This window comes from Ochotona curzoniae, unplaced genomic scaffold, assembly GCF_017591425.1.
Source record: "Ochotona curzoniae isolate NIBS_2020 unplaced genomic scaffold, NIBS_Ocur_1.0 contig_1014, whole genome shotgun sequence".
NCBI classification, from domain to species: Eukaryota; Metazoa; Chordata; class Mammalia; order Lagomorpha; family Ochotonidae; genus Ochotona; species Ochotona curzoniae.
In genome coordinates, this window is record NW_024464920.1 from 24,752,252 (window position 1) to 24,767,399 (window position 15,148).

At 36.3% G+C, this 15,148-nt stretch overlaps 1 protein-coding gene across 4 annotated transcripts in view; it reads left to right on the forward strand.

Annotated features, from left to right (window-relative positions):
- The window catches only part of KCNC2 (potassium voltage-gated channel subfamily C member 2), a 195,117-nt gene that overhangs the window by 152,135 nt on the left and 27,834 nt on the right, over positions 1 to 15,148 (forward strand). For 3 of the 4 annotated variants that reach the window (XR_005884012.1, XR_005884015.1, XR_005884014.1), the window contains exon 1: positions 14,775 to 14,929. Coding sequence is in view for 1 of the 4 variants with exons in the window: in XM_040981475.1 (XP_040837409.1) it covers positions 384 to 547 (164 nt within the window). In the remaining 3 variants the exon portion in view is untranslated. Of the gene's footprint in view, positions 1 to 383; positions 14,930 to 15,148 lie in introns of those variants that run through there. The other variant, XM_040981475.1, reaches the window with a different exon arrangement.

Sequence of the window (15,148 nt, forward strand, 5' to 3'; positions counted from 1 at the left end):
CAGCAATAGTGCATCTGGTGTGTTAAGTATGTAAGAGAAGAGAATGCCGTTATCTACTCTGTGGGATAAACAATACTTCTAAGTCATTCAGGATCCTTGAGATTATTGGCTAATTCCTATTCCTGAAGTTTATTTTTTATTAGGAAGACAACTGTCACTTTTATAATTGGCTATTAAATATGTACTATTTGGCATCTCCATGTTCTAGTGCATGATCTGCATGTCACAATACTTGTACAGCAATGTATTTATCTGGATGCACCTATATGATATTTAGAGATAGAGTTTTTTTATATAATACCACATATAGGATGTTATCATTACACACAGGTCTGTGGTTAAGGAATTAATACACTGTCTGGTGCTGCTGTTATTGACTGCAGTGTTGCACAGAATTTATCATGAATTTTTGACTGCTGAAAAAGGGACAATGGAATTTGGTCATACCAAGGACTATACTGGAAAGAGATTTCTGCTACTGAATGTGTCTCCCTATGTGACCAGATTGTACTTGGAAGAGGTTGCTGCATCTTCACAAAGCACCTAAAACTTATCAAAGAACTGTGGCTGGAACTCATTTGGTGCTCCCCATATGAGTGGCCTGCCTGAAGTCTGGCCAAGGTCTATGGAACAACTGTAAATACCAACAGGTGGTGTGCATGGGTCCACAACAGCTTTGACCATCTCACATCAAGGGGGGCCAAATCCACGATCAACATCTCTGATGCTCCAGATAGGCCCAACATCAAATCATGGGCCTGTAGTAGGCTGTGCTGTGAATTATACAAGGCATTGATGTGATGTAGCATAGGTCTGTCTTAATTTCTCTTATTTTGCTTTGTTGGTTGGATCCATGGACACTGGCTATCTCATTTTCCTATAAACGACTTAATTATCAACTTGTCAATTACGTTACAAAGGTTTTTAGTGTTTAGTTATCAACACTGACCTACTTTGATTCATGTATTTGTTCAGTTCTGAAAAATTGTTACAACTTGTAAGAAACTCACCAAAATTATTTATAATTTAAGTCTTTTGTCATTGTTACCTCAATTATAAATACTATAAAAATAAGATTCTGGCAATGAGAGTATTTTTTTATTAAATGATCAAGGAACAATGTTAGCCTGTAGTAGAATAGTAATCAAATTATATCCTAAAGTGTATATTTTGCATAAAAGAGATATTCTTCAATCAATTTTGTGAGTTTTGTGTGCAAATGAAGCTTGTATTTGTCTATAAACTGTTGTAGTTAAAACTATATAAGAAATTTTCTTCTTGCATAATCAATTATTTCCGGAATCAATTAGTTCCCCTGGGATTCTGAATATAACAAAGATCCTAATTATAAATCCCTGTGTTGTGATCCTTTTGTGAACATTTCAAGGTGCATGCACAACCTTGGTGAACACCAATGGAAATATAACACCAATGGAAAATGTAACTGAAATGAAGAATAAAAGGCAAAAAACCTGGGGATAAAGTTGAATCCTATTTGATTAAATTATTCATATTCTTTTCTTGGCGTTTGTCTTTGTGCTGCGGTTTTCAATAGCCTTTACTATTTTTATGTTTCACAAAACCTTATCAGACACTCACGCATAGTAGACTTTGAAATGAAAGGATTTTAAAACATACACCACTCATTTCCATTAAAATCTATGTTATGTAGCTAGCAGTTTCCCTCTTCCTTTGCTTCCTCTTGCTTTCTTTTTAAATTTTGTTTTCTTTTTTAATATTGTTTACATATTGAGAGGGATACATACCCATGTTGATGTCCATTCAGAGTGGGGGTGGTCAAGTTTGGAATAAATGAGTTGGACAAATATTTTAGCTGTTTTTTTCTTCTCTGTTCCCAGGGGAGGAGAAGGAGGGGTACTCATTTCTGTCAAATTACATCAGCACCTGGGGATGCAGGGAGTCATTTGAGGATGACTTAGATACCTTAATGTGGGGAACAGTGTTCCAAAAGTGTTACCTGAGTGGTTTTGATAATCCTCAGATGTTGTGTTCATTTCATGAGGGTTGAAAAATATTTTTCTAAGGTCTATTGGTTGGACAGGTCCACCATAGTGCATCCACAGTCCCAAAAAACATATTGTAAACCTTGGCCAGAGGAATGGTTCAACCTGTTTGCTTTCTACTCCAATGAGGCAGAGGCACTTGATGTCTTGTGCTGACCCAGATTAACTGGTGGTTATGCCCCTGTGTGCTTCTGAGCATGCTGTCTTCTGCACACACATCAGTAATTGAAGAGGTCCAGTCCTGACACTGACTACACACTGTTGTCCTGACTCTTGTGAATGCTAGTGGGTGCTGCAGCCTGGCCTAGCCCGGCTTGTACTCAGACCAGGCCAACACAAATGCTGCAGTATTGCTGATCTGGTCTGCCCCCAACTCCCGGACCTGGCTCTTGTGCTCCCCAGTAGGAGCTACAGCCTAATAGGGGAGTTCCCCAAATTCCCCTACAAGGTTTGCTCCCATCCCCAGATAACACACATGCTGGCAGCTATAGCAGCCCTGCATGGCGTGTTTATTCTCAGTCCTGACCTTTGCATGTGCCTACGGGTGCTTCTGCCTGGCCTGCTCCCAGCCCCAGGTCCTGTGAATATAAGGCAGTTCCTGCCAGGAGAATTCTCTGGTGCAGCCTGGCTAGGTAATCCACTATCCTAGCTCTTCAAATAAACAAGTGGATGCCATGGTCCCACAGAGGTGAGCTCACAAGTCCCCTACAGAATCTGTCTGCAGATCTGGTTCTCTCATATTCTCGTGGGTGCTGTGGCCCGGCCTGTCATGGACCACCCCCTGCTCAGACCCTTGTGGGGAGGTACTGTGACAGTACAGCCAGGCATGCCTGGAGGTCAGGGTGGCATGTCCTGGTCCAACATTTCTCACCTTCCTCACTTACCTTAAAAAAGAAAATAGGATGCAGAACTATGCTGGCATGTTGGCATATTTAACACAAATTTGGCATTAACCAAACCCAGAATGCCCATCAGCTAATGGCTGTTTTCTCCCAGCAGTGTTAACACATGCCCAAGTACAAGAGAAACCAGGCAGCTGTCTACAGCTTGGGGTTCCTCTTGATTTCTTTGCTTAGATATTTTTCACAGCTCTAACCTGGTGAACTTATTAAATATTATGATGATCGGAATTTATAAGGCGTTTTATGATTGATACTGAATTTTCACTTACAGTTTCTGATTTAACCACCACAGTGATAATGAAAGAAAATTATTTTGTCTTCGGTTTATTGGAGGCACTATTAAGGATGATAGAGATAGAATCAGTTCTTCCCATTTTTTGTCATAGCCTCCTCTGCCGTAATTCCTTATGGTATAAATATTTACCTAGTCTTGTAAATACTCTCCTATTAAAGCTTTTGTCTCACTTTTGGGTAAGAGTGCTCTGTTTTGGCAATACCACAAAGCTGAAATTCCATTTATGTTGTGGAGATGGAGGTAATTTAGCCTACAAAAATCTATGAACCCATCCAGGAGTAAGAGGTGACTAAGTGAAGACAGATAAGGTTAACAAATCCAACACTTTTCCCACAATGCATCAGTAAAATCTTTTCTATGTCTAAAACTGTTCGGGAATGAGTTCAGAAATCTGAGATCAGAAAAGCAAATCTGTCTAAATATAAATGCTGAAATATTTTATGAATCAATACCAGAATACCAGAATTCAAGTTTCACTGTAGAAATGAAAGATAATTCAAGAAAGAGAAAGGATACATTTTACCTAAGTGTAATTCACTTCAAGTTCAGATAAAAAAAAAAAATAGGAGTGAAAGTCATGAATGAAAAGTGAAGATGTTCATTTAATAAATCATAAGACAGACTCCTGCAGCAGCCATAACGAACCCAGACAGACAATGAATATGTTAACAGGCTATTATACAAACCACGAACTTTGGAGAATTTAAAGTATGCTTAATGACATTTAATGCTAAATGAGTCTAGTAGATATTGAAATCTCTAGAAGTTTAAAATGATTGAAATATATGGTCTAAATTTTTTCCTTACTAAAGAGACTTATTTTCTCTCCTTCAATTTGCCACTGTTGGAACTTAATTGTTAAAATGCTCCAATTTTGTTAAACCATAGATATAAGTATAGTAATTTTCTGTAGTGTGCATACAGTAATATTGACTTAAAATTTTGCCATTTTGTATTTTTTCCTACACTGTCTTGACGAGTTAAGTCTTCTTCAATATTCTTGCCAGCTTTTTAGCTCATCAGTATCTTTCTCAGCATGTCTCAGCCACACCTTAAAAATAAAGAAACATAGGCCTCCTGATTCCTGCACATTCTTTGGGAGATCAAGTGCCTCTATCAGTAAGTGTCAATTCTCACAGATGACTAACTCATCTTGACCAATCACCCAATTAATGCTTTCTAGTATTTTTCCACTAGATCATTCCAGCACTTAAAACACTCCCACTCCCCTGATTTAGCACATTAGAATTCAGTCTCTCCTATTGCATTAGTCTCAAAGAAGTCTTCCTTGCTTAATTGATTTGATTGAATTTCTCTTTGATAATTCTTTACATGTATTTTAAGTTATAACAACTCACAAGTAACTTGTTTTAAATATCTACAGGGATTGAGTAGTGTGAGAATGAATCCTAATCAATCTGTAAACTACTTTATTTTGAAATATTCTTTAGAAGTTTTTAACATTATGTTATTTGAAATTCACACTGCTTTCTGTTTTGCAAAAATCAGCCCCCTCTCTATTAGATGAGTAAATTATTAGGGAGCTATAAGTAAACTAAGTTGTCATCATTCAACTTTTTCATTTTAATAGAAAGGGGCTTCAGAAAACAATCTACTTAGGCTTGATCTTTCTCTCTCTATTGTCCCTTAAAGTCTTCTGAGAGACGTTTATTATTCCATCTTTACCAAAAAGCATTCTCCTAGGACTGTACAAGAGTCTCAACAGATCTCTGTTGAACTGAATTGTTACCTAAACTGATTTCCCTCAATTCTATATCTTACCACATTCTCACCTAGTTGGTAATCTATCAGCCTCAGAATAAAATATAAATTTTTATAAATTGAACATTATACATTTAATGATTAGATTCCTTATTCCCTATCTTAAATCAGGTGTTTCACACATATATAGATATATAGATATATAGATTTTTTTTAGAATCTCTAAGGCCTAACAAAGTGACTTGCATGAATTGCTGACACAGCTTTTATTCATAGCAATGGATCCCTTCTGCCCTGCCTTAGCTATAGACAATGATACTAGAGTAGTTAACCTATTGACATATAGAATTTTATCTATGATTACTGTATTCTACAACTTATTTATTTATTTAAACTTCCTCAACAGTAATGTGAGCATTAATTCCCTGGGACAGAAATTCACATTACTCTTTTGGTGCCAGTTTCTTCCAATTGGCATGAGTAACTGGATTGTATTATGCTTTGTAGATAAATGAATTTAAATTATGCTAAACAAAACAGGTCTTATAGATAAAGTAATATCGGGAATACTGTTTTCATCCTTACTAGCTACATGACTTGCAACAAGTATTTGAAACTCTAGATTGGACATTTTTAACATGATGCTTGTAGGATATTGAAAGCATGTATGAGGAGATGATTTCCCATCTTCTTGTGAACTCCCTTAAATACCTGTAGTTGCTTGGACTGTACTATGCTAAAGCCAGGAGGAAATTCAATCCAAGTCTCCACTTGGATAGTAGGGTTCCAATAAACTGAACAGTTATCACTGCCTCTCAGGGTTGGCATTAGGGAGCTGGAGTAAGAGTCAGAACAGTATATCAAGCCTAGATATTTTGATGTTGGGGCACATGGCTAATAAACCTCTTACCTGTGAGGCTAAATGTCCACCTCCAATATTTGTTGTTTTATTGATGTTTTATCTTTGATTGTATTCTTACAAGTATGATTCAGGTGATCAAAAATTTTAGTCCTCCAAACCTTCAATTATTAGAAGCCAGAATTAACAATTATAGAGAGTATTAATATCCAGAAAAAATAATCTTTTCATCATATAAAATATATTTGGAATGATTTTCATAAGCAATATGCCATTTTCATTTGCTATAATACTTTTTCCAGAATTATGTAATTGCTATTAAAATTTATATGGTATATACTCTACTGTTCCATTAATTAAAATATTGTTATACCAACTCATTTTAATAACTACAAGCTAGACAAACATCTTGATAGCACAGAATTTTATTAAATGGAGGAAAGATATAAAATACCAAAATAAATTCTATATCAAATTATAATAATGGACATGAAATAAATAGGTGTGTGCGCAAAGGTAATTGTTAGCATGAGTGCCATTATATATGCTCCAGAAGAAATCTGCGACAACACTGCTTTGGTTTGTGGGGACAGAAATGCTAGAGCATGAGCATGATGAGAACAGAGGACAGCAAGAAGCTAGCTTATTCGGAGCTGAGTATGCAAAATTATGACAGGTGTAGAGGTGAGTTAGGTCTGGTCTGCATGTGAGATTGAAGGAACTGAGAAAAGAAACAAAACACTTATGAGTTCTCTTGATCTAATTAACTGACCTCTTACATGTGATATTATAATACATTACAGAATATAGGAAGTTAATAATATGTCTTTAAAATATTTGCTGTGTAAAACTGAATTTCATAGCAATGTGCTTTGTAAATATGTTAAATAAAAATGTGTACAATTGTCCATGATTTTCAGTAGTCCTAGAAGTATTCACTTTTGTTTGTCTTTTTCAATTGAGTATTTAATGCCAGTGATTTTAGGTTGACTATCAGAGATTTAGTCTGTTGTGTGGGGAGTGTGGGCAAGCTGCCTACACAATATGATTCAACCTATGTGAAGCCCAATTCTTGCCATTCCTACACAAAATGATTCAAAATGGAAATTACTACATTTTTCATTCCCTTGAGTTAAGACACTGGAGGTTGTCTAATATTTATATAAATACTCTGAGAGGAGAGACAAATTAATTCATTATCTTTTCAAAAATTCTCCAAAATCCAATTAGTTTGGCAGAAATCCAGTAAGAACCTGTAGGAATTGGACATTGGTGAGGTTCCTTGAGGATATGAATGTCAACGTTTGTGGAAATGACATTTCTATGGAAGTTGCCCCCAAAGTATCTAGGCAGCTAGAAACCAGAAAGAGGGAACTGAAAGGAAGTTGAATGAAGGCTTACTTACATTACTGGACGTATTCAGAATTAACTGCACCCAGAGAATGAAAGCTGTAGTCTAGGCGAAGATAGTAAGAGTCTGGACAGAGAAGATTTGGTCCTTTGGCAAATAATTTCTTTTTTTGTGAGTCTGCAGAATAAGATAGGGCAATTAATATAATAAAACTTTGCTAAGGGAAGAAGCATGTTGCAGTGCTTGGCTTACAGTAGACAATAAACAAGCATGTCATATTATTATGTAGAAGTTGCTGAGTTAGAAGCAGCAAAATTTAATTCAGTAACTTTGGCCTAATTTCATGAAACTGGTAGTGTTCAAACTTGAAAGTTATTTTTTTCAAGTTGCATATGCAAAAACAATCTCTTAAAAACATGCTCTCCCTCCCTCTTTCTTTCCATGCCCCATCATGTTCCTGATCTTTACCATTCTCACTTTGCGATAATCATTAACAGTTTAAAATCCAAACCAATTACAATGTGATTCATCTACCAACCCTTGTGACCTCCTGGCACATAGCTGAGCTTCAGTCCAAAAATAATATTTCAAAGAAACAAGCACTATTTAAAAAAAGAATAGTATTGAAAGTTTATGAACAGCTTACATTCCTTCTAATAAGAGCTGATACAAGTATATTAGGAGAAAGAGAAACTGAGCAAAGCTAAATCTAGCTTTGGCTCTTGAAAGGATGGTAGAAAGCTTAGACTGCACCCCTCTTGTTAACCTATTGCTAAATATGTCCCAGAAAGAGACTTGTTAGGTCTTAGGCTTAGTGTAGACAGTTTGGAGCATCTGTAGAGACAGAAGCAGCTTGATCACTGGTGCAAGGAAAAAATGAGGAACTCTTTAAAAATCTGTTGTGGAATAAAGTTTTTACCAAGTCCTTTTGATTCCATGCCTACCCCATTGCATTGAGGGGCAGAAACCAGTAGCTGGAGTTGGCACTGCTCTGTAGCAAAAGGATAACTAGAGATTAAGTCTTAAAATACAAAAAAGAAATGCAAATCCCCTTTTACATTGTTAATCTCCTTTCAACTTTTTTCCACCTGCTTGAAGACTGAAAGCAACTGGTTTGTGAGAGATTGCTCCTCCTGAAGAGCAGAGCCTGGAGTAGTTCCCAGTTAGGCTGGGATCCAGGGAGGTGTGTGACTTCCACTGCCACTCTGACAGTCCCATCTGTTCCTTATGTGTGATGCACCCACATTCCATGGGAGACTTTGGGTAGGAAAGGGATTAACATGAGAATGGGCAACAAAACAATTTTCTACAGCAACGTGAATAGCACTAAAAGGTTAATAGATTGGAAGATGAAATTCAACAACTTTCACAGATGGTGTCCAAAGCAATAAGAAAATAAGAAATAGAAGTATAAGAAGACATTTCAAAAACAAAAGCAGAATTTTCAATATTTACAGTGATCCTTCTGTAGGAATAAAAAAAAACCTAAGGATGGAAATATTTGCATGAGTAAAATAATGCAGCTGTATCAGAAATAAAGATAAATGAAATATCTCAGACTAAGATTGCCCAAAGAATTGAAAACTAAAATAAAAGCACTTCTAAAAGTCTTCTGGAGAAAAAGGTCACTTATCTGCAAATAAGGAATAATCAGAATGACATTGAATTTCTCAATATGTCTGAATGCAAAGTAACCAAGCAGAAAGGTTTTTAAGAAATGGAAATTTTAAACAATATTAGCTATGTAGTTCATATACCTTTTTTTTTTTTAAAGATTTATTTTTATTATTTTTTATTGGAAAGGCGGATATACAGAGAGGAGATACAGAGAGGAAGATCTTCCGTCCGATGATTCACTCCCCAAGTGAGCCGCAACGGGCCGATACTATGCCGATCCGAAGCCAGGAGCCTCTTCCGGGTCTCCCACGTGGGTGCAGGGTCCCAAAGCTTTGGGCCGTCCTCAGCTGCTTTCCCAGGCCACAGGCAGGGAGCTGGAAGGGAAGTGGGGCTGCCGGGATTAGAACCGGCGCCCATATGGGATCCCGGGCGTGCAAGGCGAGGACTTAACCACTTGCGCCACCGCGCCGGGCCCTGTAGTTCATATACCTTAAAAGAAATTACATTCTTAGGGGAAAAATATTCAATGATTTTTTTTATCAGCCCATGGTTCTATTTCAAAACACTCTTAGAGGAAATAATCAATAGGAAATTATTCCAGGAATATTGGATATAAAATTGCAAGTAAATGAGTAAATGACGTCACATATAAGAATTAAACATTCAATTTATGCATTGATGATTTATGTATCTGCATATCAATCTACCTAGCCAGCTACCATCTTTTTATTCACATACACACTTTTCTATTTGAAATGATCCAGAGCTAGATTTAGTTATTGTAACATGATGAGAAACTAAGGTGCTAGTGGCTGTGGGGAAACATTTAAAAATGGTAATGCATATTTTTCTAGTGACATAAGATACAAAACTGTCAAACTGAAAAATGTGTCTAATCCTGAATATTGATAGTAAGGAGCAAGCACTTGACAATAAAAATATTGAATATAATAAAAATCACAAGACAGGAAGGTAAAAATAGGAGACAATTTACAAAAGTTATAGGAACTCTAAGATAAAGAAGTAGCATCTAACTTAATAAACACAAAAAAACATATTTATGCCAATTAAAAATCGGGGCACAGATATATAAATAAAGATAAATAATATTCCAAATAAATATGAGCGCAAACAAAAAGGACCAAAATTTTAAAGAAAAAAATATAATTTAGAATGACTTAAAATATTTCAAAGGGATAAATGCAAAGGACACATTTGGTAAAAGGAATGATGAATCAAGACTATTTCAACTATACTGACTGTGCAGTCTCATAGTCTTTTCAAATGCAGGAACAAAGATCAATTGCATTTGAAGCCTCAATGAAAGTTAGATAAATTTAAAAATAAATATATAAATCAAAAGCTATATTTTCTTCATTATGTAATGAAATAAAATTGATAATGAGAAGATTGCTTGAAAGTAAAAAAATCAGGAAACTAAAAAGTAAACTAATAAAAAATTTTTATGTAAAATGTGATCTTATAAAATAGAAGATGCTCACAGCTGTATGACAATGAAGACACTGCATGTCAAAATTTTGATGCATAGCAGAACTTTGTGTAGGGAATGAATGATTCATAATTTGAAGTACATCAAACAAAGATCAAGAATGAGGAAAAAGGTGAAATTCAAGGCAATCATTCATTGCCAAAATTGTGAATAATCACTGACAGGATGATAGGAGAAATCTAGTCAAATAAGACGATAGGGAACTGATCAGTAAAATACCAGGTAAAGCCATAAGTAAGAGAAATTCTGGGCAGCTTATGAACAGTAATGGTTTACTTCTCACAGTTGTGGAGGGTGGCATTTACAAGGTCAAACTGATGGCAGATTCTAGGTCTGGTGAGAGCCTAATTCATAGATAACCATTTTCTCTGTGCCACTTGGTAGGAGGAACATGGCCATTCCTCTGGAATTCTTTTGTAAGTCCATGAATTCCATTACTAAAGTCTCTCCCTTCTTGATCTGCTCACCCACTAATGGTCCATCTTTGGCAGTCAGTTTTTACCATGTGAACTTTGGGGACATATTAAATATTCAGTGTATGGCAAATAGCTGTAAATTTTGAATAAAGCAAAAAGTAGGTTCACAACAAAAGACAGAATATAGTCTAAATATATAAAATGGCGCTTAATGATAGAAAATTCTAAATTCTAAAATTTAATTTTTAAGGAAATGTTCAAATACATACACGCATATATACACACATACTAACAAGGAATTTCCAATAAAAATGTTTTAATTAGAACTTGTGCAGTAGCCCAGTGGCTAAAGTCCTAGCCTTGCATGTGTCCGGACCCCATAAGTGTGCTGGTTCATGTCCCTGTTGCTCCACTTCTCATTCAGCTGTGGCCTGGGAAAGCAGTAGAGGATGTCTCACAGCCTTGGGACTCTGCACCCACCTGGGAGACTTGGAAAAAGCTCTTAGTTCCTGGCTTCTAATCAGCTAATCTTCAGCAGTTATGACCACTTGAGGAGTGAACCAGTGGATGGAAGATCGTTCTCTCTGTGTCTCCTCTCCATAAATCTGTCTTTACAAAAATAAATTTTATAAAAAGGTCAAAATCATAGTTCATCTCAATAGAAAAAGCAAATGCTTATGAATTAAGCATTCGTTAATTACTTTAAAAACCTGGAAAATTAGGTGTAAAAGAAACATACAATGAAGTAATAAAAACTATATGTAACAGTCTCATAACTAACATCATAATACATGAGGATAAATTGAAATAACTCTCACTAAGATCTATCACTAGCAAATGAAGCCCAATTTCACTGCTCTAAGGAAATGGAATTGAAAAAATTAACTTACTACATAGATAAATATTTTGAAAATAGAATTATGTAAAGGTGGGCATTGTGGTGCAGTGGACTAAACCACTAATTCATCAGCATTTCATATGTGCAAAATGGCTGAGACACTTAGGATCTAGCTCCACTAATGCTCATGGAAAAGCAACAGAAGATGACCCAGGCTCTTGGGCCACAGCAAACTTATGGGAAGTTAAGGTGAAGATGCTGGCTCCTGGTTTCTGTCTGGTCAACCTTTGGCTGTTGTTGGAGAGGATGGGGATTCTCTCTTCTCTCTGTGTAGCTCTGCTTTCAAAAAAGTAAACAACTTTAAAAAATAGTACTACTGAATGTAATTGTGGAAATGTAAGTCAGAACAATTATGGAACAATTATGAAAGGGTTGGGAAGGAAGGAAGGAAGGAAGGAAGGAAGGAAGGAAGGAAGGAAGGAAGGAAGGAAGGAAGGGAGGGAGGGAGGGAGGGAGGGAGGGAAGGAGGGAGGAAAGGGGATAAGTAGGAAAAATGTCAACTTTATGCTTGTTCACAGATGTATAGAACTGTTTATAGAATAGTGTTTAGACTCCACCAAAAGACAGGATAAGTGTATTTAGTGAAGTTGCAGGATACACAATCACCATATCTAAAATACAGCATTTTTAATACAGCAATAAGAAATTTGCTGAAAAGAATTAATCATAAAATCAATCTTAATCACAATTGTTATGAAAAATAAAAGCATCTAAGAATAAATGTAATCAAGAATGTGCAAAATGTCCACAGTTAAAAATTGCAAAATATTAATGAATGAAAGACAGCTGAATCTGTATGGTAATGCAGCACATTAGTCCTTCGTCCTGTGGCACTAATATGCCATATGGGTGCCAATTCATGTCCAGGATGCTCCACTTCTGCTCAAGCTCCCTGCTTAGGATTTGGGAACATATCAGAGGATGTCCCAAGTCCTTGAGAACTTGCCCTCTTGTGGGAGACCCCAAAGAAGCTTCTGAATCTCAGCTTTGGATCAGCTCAGCTCTGGCCTTTGCCATCATTTGGGGAAATAAACCAGTGAATGAAAGAGCTCTATCCTTCTTTCTTTGTAAAACTCGGATTTCCAAACAGAAAACAAATTTTTAAAAAGAAATTAAAAACAAGGCACTGGAATACCATTCTGTGTTCTTGAATCAGAAGAATTAATATTGGTAAAATGTTCTTTCTATCCAGATTCATTGCAGTCCCCATCAAAAGAAGTATGATAGTTTTTTGTAAAACTAAAAAGAAAATTCTGAAACTCAGAGGGAAGCTTTAAGATTCCAAATGGTTGAGAAAGTCTTGAGCAAAAAGAAGAAAATTGGATACATCACAACACCTCACCTTAAAACATACTACACTGCTATCATAACCAAAATAACATGGTATTGGCACTTAACAGAGAAGAGTGGAGCAAATTGGAGTTCCCAGAAACAAACTTGCTACTTCAGTCAACTGTTTTCTGAGAAAGGTGCCCAAAGTATATACTGGATAAAGGACAACTCCTTCAGTAGAAGTTGCTAGTAACACTGGATATCCATAAACATAATTGCTTCCCAAAGCTGAGAGCCAGGAATTAAAGCATGTTTAAATAAAGTTGGAGTTTTCTCACTCTCTGGGTTAGTGATGAGACAGTTAGATTCAAATTACTCTTAACTGTTATGCCTCTTTTCTATAAATGCTTTTCTTGTTCATAAATTATGAAAAATTTCCCCAGTTGTGTAATTGAACATACAATGTGGACACAGCATTGTTTTATAATAGAGTGAATAGCACATTTAACATGTTGAATTTTCTTCCTGGGTATTGACCTTTAAGAATGAAATCAGAATACTGGAAATGGAGGTTATTTAAATATCAAAGGATTTGAGGTCATTCAAATTTTGTAGATCTAATAAGAGAACTTGCCTTTCTTTAACGATTGATTCAAATAATTTTATCTTCATAACAATCCAAGTTTTAGAAGAAAACATTAGATGACAATGAAATATCATGTATATTGTGTGGCATATACGAATTAGATTTAAGAACAAGTTAAGGTATCCTGACTACCTCAATATTGCGGTATAAGACAGCTTATGTAAAACATACTGGGACAGCTCTGTGGCATACCAGTGAAGCTACAGCCTGTGATCCCTGCATCCTACATGGGTGTCGGTTGAAGTCCTGGATATTCCATGTTCAATCCAGCTCCCTGCTATTGTGCTTAGATTCCTGCACCCACAGGGGAGACCTAGAAGATTCTCCTGGCTCCTGGCTCTGGCTTGGCCCAGCCCCAGCTGTTGTGACCGTTTGGTGAGTAAACTAGTGATAGAAGATCTCTCTCGAACTCTCTGTCTCTCCCTCTCTCTCTGTCTCTCTGTAACTCTGCCTTTCAAATAAATGCATCTTTAAAAAAAAAATCTGTCTTAACTGTTGTCAATTGCTTAATGACTCAGAATGACACACAGAGCCTTTCAAATGCTGTAGCTCCACAAACAGAATGCAAAAGGAACTATTTTTGCTTATAAAGATATATTTATTTATTCAAAGGAGAGTGCTGTTTCACCTTATGGTTTATTCCAGGGGTGGCCACAAAGGGTATTGCTAGGCCACAAGGAAGCCACGAACCAGCATTGTCTTCCAGGTCTCCCACGTGGGTGACAGGAGCACATGGTCTGTTGCTGCTTTTCCCAGGCCATTAGCAGGGAACTAGATTTTCAGTGGAGCAGCTGGAACTCAAATCAGTGCCCATATGGAATGTCAACATCAGAAGAGGTGGCCTTACTGTCTGTGCCATAACACTGGCTTCAAGGATACTGGTTAAAGATGAGCAACTGGGCATCAGCTATTCCTGCTGAGAAGTTGAAGTAGGCCCAGTGGAGTTACCTTGACATAGGTGGAAATCCTGACGTGTGCATTCTGCTTCAACCCACTTCTGTGCAACCGCGGTACTCACAACAGGCTGCTCTGGTTCTGCCTCTTTTCCTCGCCAACACTTGGCAATAGTGTTAAGGCTATGATGAGTATCATAGTGTGTTTACCTAATGTTGATTTTTAAAAAATCCCACTTTCAAACATTTTTCTATCTATAATAAAGAGCTCTTTCCTGAAGTTGAGATTATTTGCTTGAGCTTTCCAGAAGAAGGATGAACGGAGTTTTTTTTTTTTTTTTTTTTGCTGAATTTTGTTGTTTCAGATTTGATCTGTCTGTTCATCATGACTTTGAACATGTCAGATTTTTCAAAGGTTACCAACCAGAAGAAAATAGCGTGAAAACATTGTGTTTCTCTGGAAGATCTTTTTTCTCTCGATTTGTCTGATTAAACAAAATTGAACATATTCTCTTCTTTTGGAAGTAAGTAATAAATAATAATTATTTTCATGTTGTACACTGCATTCCTAATTTCTGCGAACTCTAGAATGAATTTTCTTAAAAAATGCATTTTCCCAAAGTAGTCTATTTCTGACTGGATTATTTGTTATTTTAAATAAATTTTGAAATAATCCTCTGAGATGCATATCAAGATAATAATTCTCTGATTGTTCCTCAAAAAACCATTTTTATTACAGCCTT